Below are 7,974 nucleotides of genomic sequence, written 5' to 3' on the forward strand. Positions count from 1 at the left end.
CTGCTGTTGTTTATGCCATTTATCAGACAGCTGGTTTCTGTTTCTCTCCAACAGGAGGGAAATATCCATAGCAGCACCATGTTCTTTACCCCCCTTTGCCTTTGCCACTCTATGTGCCTTTGGGTCTGATTTTTCTTGTGACTTCTATTTTTCTGCCTATCTCTGCCCAAAATGTAGGTATAATTACAGCAAATCTAAAGACCTGAATGATCATTATGAGATTTTTATTTGGAAGCTGCCAGGAAAGTCATGCCTTCTGGGGGCCCACTTTAGCTCAGGAAGAGTGAGGGTTATGTTCAGGAAGCATTTGGCCCCGCAGAGCCCAGAGATGGCGTCCCAACCACGGGCTTGGTGCCTGGTGCCAGTGATTCCTGGGGGCTACCCCTGAATTGCATTAGAGCCACAAGGGCCTTGTCCTCATTTTGACAGTGCATGGGGTAGGAGGTTCTCCGGAGATCTACTGATCAATTCCCTGCAACCATGTTTGGGAACACCACTCTGAACACGAAGTTAGTGATACATTTTCCTTTCAGATAGATGTTTAGACTAGTCTCTGTCTCCCCCTGGCGGTACATACAGATCTTGTTTGGCCTGCAGGCTCAGCCTCTGCCTTGAGTTGGAGGAAGGTGGAAGAGGAGGAATCCCCACTATTTGACATTCACCTCCTCCTTAACCCTTCATCCACCATTCCGACAAATTAGCTTGGTTCATCAGACAAAATCGAGTTTGGGAGTCTGGGGACTGGCACGGGTGTGAGTCTCTCATTGTGTGATCCCTTGAGGCAGATCCTGTAAAATGACAGGTGCGTCATTGGTAAAGAAGAGCATAATAAAATCTACTTTAAAGTGATGCTGTGCGGTGTAGATAACCTAATATATAGAAAGTTCTACCATATAGAAAGCGGGCCTACTATATAGAAAGTCCGCCATAAATAGCAGTTATTGTAGTTACCCTTACTAACTATTCCTCTAGTCCTGCTGTGGTCAGGGGAGGTCTAAATGGGGCTGGGGATGGGGGGTGGTGGAGGGGCAGGGAATTGGGTCCTGAGAAAAAAAGTGAAGTCGGAGTGATAACCGCTCTCCCAGATCTAGAGGTGATCGTCTTGGGGAGCGGTGCTGTCTCAGGAACCCTGGAACTTACCCCCTGCTCCCAGCCCGCGTTGTTCACACCCCCACAGCACACCCAGCACCAGCTGGCTCGCCCTCACTCTCACTCCAGCAGAGGTGTTGTCACACCAGGTGCTTCACACCCGGCGATCGCCGAAGCTGTTGGTTTCGCTCTGAGGTCATCAGCTCCATCATCCTCCGGTCTGGCTAGCTGCTAGGGAACGGAAGGCGAGGAGACACCACCCACCCCGTCACAATGGGGAAGTTCTAGCTGATGCCTAATCTGGAGGGTGTTCCTTCCCTCCGTCCCCTTCCCATAACTGCAAACCCTTCTTCCCCAAAGAAACTGAGGCAGAGCGGAGCCGGAACCAGGAGGGGAAGAGGCCGCGAGCCGGCGGGGCGGTGCTGAGGGCGGCCCACAGCAGGAGGAAGTTTTGCTGGGACCCGCCCTGCACTCGCGGAACCAATGGCCGCGGAGAGCCGGCAGGAGCGAGCACCGCCCACCACGAGCCCTAGGGGGCGGGGCCAGAATCGGGGCGGGGCCACGGCCGAGGGCGGGGCAGGGAGGCAGCATGCTAAACCGGGTGCGCTCGGCCGTGGCGCACCTGGTGAGCTCCGGGGGCGCCCCGCCTCCGCGCCCCAAGTCCCCAGATCTGTCCAACGCGCCCTCTGCGCAGCCTGCCGTCCCTCCAGAAGCGTCCAAGAGCCCTCCGGTGAGGGCGGGGAGCGGGAGCTCAGCTCCCGCGAAGACGGTAGAGGCTCGAACCAGCTTCTCCCGACCGACCTTTCTGCAGCTGAGCCCAGGGGGGCTGCGACGCGCGGACGACCACGCTGGCCGGGCTGTGCAAAGCCCCCCGAACACCGGCCGTCGCCTGCCCTGGAGCACGGGCTACGCCGAGTGAGCGCCCCCGGGAGCACCCTAGCCAGGATGGGTCCCCCAGTCCCGTAGCCCCTTCCCCCGCTGGGCATCCCCGGCGCCGGGATGCGTGCCCCCGGCGGCGCTCGGCGCCAGGAACTCCCTTCTCCCAAGACCTTTGCTATCCTCTGGGCTTCGGGCTGCACCCCCTCCCAGCCCTTTCTCAAGTCGGTGCAGCCTTCCTCAGGGTCTTCCAGCTCGTTTACTTCCCTCACCCGCGCCTCCTCAGGACCTTGTTCCCTTCCAGAGCCCCGAGGGCGGAGGGCCCCGGGTAGGATGAGTTGGCCAGTTCTCAGTCGGGGCCCGGCAGTTCAATAGCTAAGGGAGGCGGGGCTTCAAAGAGGCGGGGGGCGCTTTTCACCAGGGAGGTGGCAGCTGGGAAGATTCGCTCCTGGGCTTCCCGACCCTGGCGCCCCAGTTCCCTGTCCCTCTTACTGTTCCCCTCCCCCTCCACACCCAGAAATAGCCCGCGACACCAGTCGGCCTCCGGCGTCCCCAGGAGCGGGGGAGGGAGCTGCCCGGGGAAGCAGGAGGGTCCCCTTGGCGGGGGGCATTGCACTAGCTAGGCAAAGACGCGGACCCCCTGTCGGAGTGGCGGGAGCAGCCGGCTTGCTCCCAGGCCGGGTGCATTTTTAATGCATCTACTGGGAAAGCAGAGCATTGAGGCAGACCGGGGCCCTGAGGTCGCTGAGGGTGGCGACTGGTAGACCCGTGGCCCCACCGTCAGCTCCTTTAGCTTTCTGTTTGGGAAGAGTTGGTGGTTTATGTGGCTTCTGCGCAGTCCAGGTGGCCTTCCACCCCTACCCTATTTCAATTCCTCTTTCCCTATCGGGGCTGGAGCACTTCCTCACTGCCAAAGCAGCAGAAACTTTTCCCTGGATGATTTTAAGATAAAGGTGGGTGTGCCCATGAGGGTGGGGTGCTGTGGACAAGGCACTAGAAAAGTTGACTAGGCTTCAGGGCGGGATGTAGGGTCCTGGCAAGCAGGGTAGTTAAGACCTGCCGCCCCTGTCCAGTCCTTTCTGCAGTAGCCCACAGTGGTGCCCCCATCTGCTGGGGATGGGGGAACTGAGGCAGGCACGTGCTGCTTGCTGGCTTTTCTGTGAGGTGGTGGGGCCAGACACCCAGACAGGACTCCTTGTGCCTTGCGCTGCCTCCCTTCCCCTCCTCTTTCTGGCCTGGATCCCAGGTGGCTGTGACCTTTCTCAGTTTGGCCAGCAGGCTATAGAGGGTGTGTGTGTCTAAGGTGGGGGTTATTCCAGGACCTGGTCTGCTGTCCAACCTGATGTGGTCACTCTGGCCTGGCAGGGTCATCAATGCTGGCAAAAGCCGGCACAATGAGGACCAGGCTTGCTGTGAAGTGGTGTATGTGGAAGGTCGGAGGAGTATTTCAGGGGTACCTAGGGAGCCTAGCCAAGGCCAGGTAAGCCCCCACCCCCACCCCCAGCCTCCAGAAACCTGGTAACACCTCTTCCGGGGGATGCTAGGCATCTGGTTTTAAACCTGAGACATGTGGAAGACCTAACTCCTAACTCACTAGCTTTTTACCTCTGGTACAGAACCTTTATGGGGCATTTGGACAGTTAGAATGTCAGTGTAAATGTTCAGCTCTCCACTTAGAATATAGCTACTACTGTATTTATGAATGATGTAATTAATTACCAATATGTACTTTTGCATATTTTATCCTTGGAGTCTGGCTTTTTTGATGCTTTACTTTCTGACACTAATAGGCCCTTGGTAAATGAGTGAACAAATCTAATATGCCTTTAATGCCAAACTCTTACCTCCTCTCTGATGTTTATATGGATGCCCAGGAGGCTTGCTCTTCTCTTTGCATAACACACACACACACACACACACACACACACACACACACACTCCCTTACTCACTCACTTCCAACTTTTCCTCCACCAGGGACTCTGCTTCTACTACTGGGGCCTGTTTGACGGGCATGCAGGGGGCGGAGCTGCTGAAATGGCCTCCAGGCTCCTTCATCGCCACATCCGGGAGCAGCTAAAGGACCTGGTGGAGATACTCCAGGACCCCTCCCCACCTCCCCTCTGCCTCCCGTCTACCCCAGGGGCTCCAGGTTCCTCTGATCCTTCTCACTTGGTTGGTCCTCAGTCCTGCTGGTCTTCACAGAAGGAAGTGACCCATGAGAGCCTGGTAGTGGGGGCCATTGAGAATGCCTTCCAGTTTATGGTGAGTGGGTGGTCCTGTCAAGAGCCTGCTAGGCAGTGACTCTGGTCAACTCTGGATGGGAATCATGTGGCCTAAGCAGGTCACCCTGAGAACCCACACATCTTTGAGGGCCTGAGCAGAGCTTGGTTCAGAAGGGAGGGGAAGGGTAGTTATATCCGTGTCTTCCCTCCTCTCCTCCAGTGTGGCTTGGCTGGGCCAGTTGATTTCTGCAGATGGGGGCGGTGGTTTGTGCCTGGAACCTCTTCTTCATTCACCCCCTTTGACCCTCCCTCACACGGCAGGATGAGCAGATGGCCCGGGAGCGGCATGGCCACCAAGTGGAGGGGGGCTGCTGTGCCCTGGTTGTGGTCTACTTGCTAGGCAAGGTGTATGTGGCCAATGCAGGTGACAGCAGGTATGGTGTGTGTGTGTGTCGGGGGTCGGGGGGGAGTTTGAAAATGCCTACAAGGGGTCACACTCTCTGGGTAATAGATGTCAGGGAGGTGGTGGGTGTTAAAAATAAAAAACGAGGGAAGGATGGGGTCAGGAGAGTCACAGACGTAAGGAAGGGCCAGAAATAGCCACAAGGGGAGGAAAGATGGGGGTCTGGATGAGTAACCCTGGTCTTTCTGTAATTCTCCACAAGAGGGCTGAGGAGAGCCAAGCCCAAACCTTTTCTTTCTCTGGGCAGAGCCATCATTGTCCGGAATGGTGAAGTCATTCCAATGTCCCGGGAGTTCACCCCGGAGACTGAGCGCCAGCGTCTTCAGCTGCTTGTAAGTAGGAACTAAACTCTCCCCTCCCATTCGTTGTGGACTCCTGTGGCTCTCTGTAGCCTGTGTCCCAGCCCTACCACACTGACAGCTCCCCACCTGCTCACCGGGAAAGCTGCTCGGCAAACTATGGCTAGCTGGTGGAACATGTCGCAGGAAGGAGCGCGGGCTACTCCAGTGCTCCCACTGTGGCCCCAGCTGAGGAAGGAAATGGAGTCAGAGGTGGGGAATGGAAAATAGCATAGGCCCTGGAGAGGCAGTGCTTAGTGCTTTAAAGTCCTAACTCTGGAGCTGGACTGCCCGGGTTTGAATCCTAGTTGGAGTACTTTACTACTTGATCTTCCCATGGTTCCCTCACAACACTAGTTCCTGTCTCAAGGGTTGTGGTGAGGGTTAAATGAGGATCTATATATTAGTATAAGAACAGCGCGTGGTACGTGGCAAACTGGGTTCAAGGCCCTGCTGTGATTAATAGCGTTTACACCCCAGGGTGTGCTGCAAGCCTAATGCCCCCTGGCCTCTGCTCTTGTCCACCTACCCCTGACCCCACAGGGTTTTCTGAAACCAGAGCTGCTAGGTGGTGAATTCACCCACCTTGAGTTTCCCCGCAGAATTCAGCCCAAGGAGCTGGGGCAGAGGATGCTGTACCGGGACCAGAACATGACCGGCTGGTAACACTTCCCTCAGAGCTGGGGCCCGTTCCCATGGCAACACAACCATCCCTCACCGGGAGCAAGGTGGAAACTGGAGGCTGGGCCAGGCTGGGGGTTGGGGGGGATGTGGTCCTTCGTAGGGGTTTGTGTGAGGGGCACGGCTCCTAGGGGAGGGGGGCTTTGATGCCTGGGTGATGCCTCCTGTACTCCCCCCTCCCCAGGGCCTACAAAAAGATCGAGCTGGAGGATCTCAGGTTTCCTCTGGTCTGTGGGGAGGGCAAAAAGGTAAACGCCATGGTAGAGGTGGGAGAGGGTAGGAGGACCCACCACAACTTGTCTAGGGAGGCGGAGGTTCTGCCTGAGGGTAGGGGTGGGAGGGCCCACAGCTTCGGAGCCTGGGGGAGGGCTGTGGCAGCACCCACACTCATTCCCTTTAGGCTCGAGTGATGGCCACCATTGGGGTGACCCGGGGCCTGGGAGACCACAACCTCAAGGTCTGCAGCTCCACTCTGCCCATCAAGCCCTTCCTTTCCTGCTTCCCCGAGGTGAGCCGAGTGGGGGCCTCCTCAGCCATTCCTTGCCTCCTCTGGGGGCCTCGGGCTGGCTTCCTACCAGGGTCCTTTTGTCGCCACACTTCTTCTTCACTCTCTTCTCCCCACCAGGTACGAGTGTATGACCTGACACAGTATGAACACTGCCCGGACGATGTGCTAGTCCTGGGAACAGATGGGCTGTGGGATGTCACCAGTGACTGTGAGGTAGCTGCCACTGTGGACAGGGTGCTGTCGGCCTATGAGCCCAATGACCCCAGCAGGTAGGAGTTGTACGGCAGTGGGGGATGACAGTGGGGAAGGTAGGGGCAAAGGGAAGCAATGCTGGGGATTCACATGAGGGCCTGTGTATCGATCTTCCCATTTACATGTTGGTACATGAATGTGCACATGTGCTCCTGGCAGGTACACAGCTCTGGCCCAAGCTCTGGTCCTGGGGGCCCGGGGCACCCCCCGGGACCGTGGCTGGCGTCTCCCCAACAACAAGCTGGGTTCCGGGGATGACATCTCGGTCTTCGTCATCCCCCTGGGAGGGCCAGGCAGTTATTCCTGAAGGGCTCAGCCCCAGCCCTGCCGCCACCATCCCAAGCTCTCCATGCTCACCCTCTGCCCACCCAAATTCAGAAGTTGTCTCCCTGACCTTCTTTAGTGCCAACCTAACTGAAAAAGGGGTGTCAGTCAGATCCGGAATTATAGCTACTGGCAAATAAACCACATGGATAAAAACGTGTGTCTTTATTTACTTCAATTAGAAACTGAAAAGCCCTTTCAGGTGGTGGAAAGAACACCCCAAAGCAGTACTAAAACTGTAGTGCACCCAGGCTCCTCCTTCTGCCCTCCACCCTTCCCGCTCCACATGCTCTCATCCATGTCCATGGCTTCGTCCCTCTGCTGGCGTTTTCCACGTCAGTATTTCCACCCTGGGCCTTTCCTGAACTTGAGGTCCACATAGCCTACTTGTCTCCCGAACATGTCCTAGACATCCCACAGGGACTTCAACTCAGTCTTTACTCAGCAAGTGGATCAATCACTACATACTGCTGACTGTATGTTACAAAATATATTTCGTATTTGTCCCCACCTCTACTGTTACTACTACGCTAGCCTCCTAACTCCAGGTCCATTGTGACCTTTCCACAGTGTGAATATGATTGGTTATTCCCTTGAGAGACCATTTTGGTGGCTCCCTGTTGCACCTAGACCAAAACTCGAGTATGGCAGACAAGGACCTTCATAATCTGGCCACTGCTTCTTTCCCTAGCCCCATCTTTCAGCCCCACCCCAACCCCCTGGGGGTTCCATAATTCTTTGGGCCCCATTGTGGCACCAATTCATTTACGTCTACACATCACCTTATCTGCAACACTTCACCTGTCCTTCAGGGCTGGGTGTCCCACAGTCCACGCATGCCTCCACTACGGCCACTGCCTGCTGTAATGTAACTGTCTACATTAAGAGTGGGTATGGGGGCGCCTGAGTGGCTCAGTTGGTTAAGCGACCGACTCTTGATTTTGGCTCAGGTCATGATCTCATAGTTCATGAGATGGAGCCCATGTGGGGCTCTGTGGGAGCCTGTTTGGGATTCTCCATCTCTCACTTTGCCCCTCCCCCCCACTCTTTCCCTCTAAATAAATAAATATACATACATATTTTTTTCTCTCTTTTTTTTTTAACATATGCAATTATTTTCCGTCATTTACAATACAGTAGTTACAATGACACTCCAAACAGAAAAGCAAAGTAAAAAATCAAAACCCCAACTTCTATTTCATGTAATTAGACTTATACAG

At 55.6% G+C, this 7,974-nt stretch overlaps 1 protein-coding gene and 1 long non-coding RNA gene across 2 annotated transcripts; one reads left to right on the top strand and one right to left on the bottom strand.

Moving 5' to 3' along the window:
- Positions 1-207: 207 nt before the first annotated feature.
- LOC115298751 lies at positions 208-1,603 on the bottom strand. Its single transcript, XR_003911847.1, has 2 exons — positions 1,141-1,603; positions 208-788 (listed from the first exon to the last, which is right to left on the bottom strand). It is a non-coding gene; the product is annotated as an uncharacterized LOC115298751 (long non-coding RNA).
- Positions 1,604-1,632: 29 nt separating this feature from the next.
- On the top strand, positions 1,633-6,910 carry PPM1J (protein phosphatase, Mg2+/Mn2+ dependent 1J). The gene is made up of 10 exons (XM_029947831.1): positions 1,633-2,004; positions 3,331-3,445; positions 3,941-4,228; positions 4,510-4,622; positions 4,899-4,983; positions 5,533-5,651; positions 5,855-5,918; positions 6,071-6,178; positions 6,296-6,447; positions 6,590-6,910. The coding sequence occupies exons 1-10, from the start codon at positions 1,679-1,681 to the stop codon at positions 6,735-6,737; spliced, it is 1,518 nt and encodes a 505-aa protein (XP_029803691.1). The 5' UTR covers positions 1,633-1,678; the 3' UTR covers positions 6,738-6,910.
- Positions 6,911-7,974: the final 1,064 nt, after the last annotated feature.

This window comes from Suricata suricatta, chromosome 8 (genome assembly GCF_006229205.1).
Source record: "Suricata suricatta isolate VVHF042 chromosome 8, meerkat_22Aug2017_6uvM2_HiC, whole genome shotgun sequence".
NCBI lineage: Eukaryota > Metazoa > Chordata > Mammalia > Carnivora > Herpestidae > Suricata > Suricata suricatta.

What these genes read in the sequence shown, in the direction of transcription:
- PPM1J (XM_029947831.1), top strand. Translation starts at nt 1,679, where the DNA reads ATGCTAAACCGGGTGCGCTCGGCCGTGGCGCACCTGGTGAGCTCCGGG. An exon ending in GCCAATGCAGGTGACAGCAG is followed by an intron (nt 4,623 to 4,898) that starts GTATGGTGTGTG and finishes TTCTCTGGGCAG; the next exon opens with AGCCATCATTGTCCGGAATG. An exon ending in GCCAGCGTCTTCAGCTGCTT is followed by an intron (nt 4,984 to 5,532) that starts GTAAGTAGGAAC and finishes CTGACCCCACAG; the next exon opens with GGTTTTCTGAAACCAGAGCT.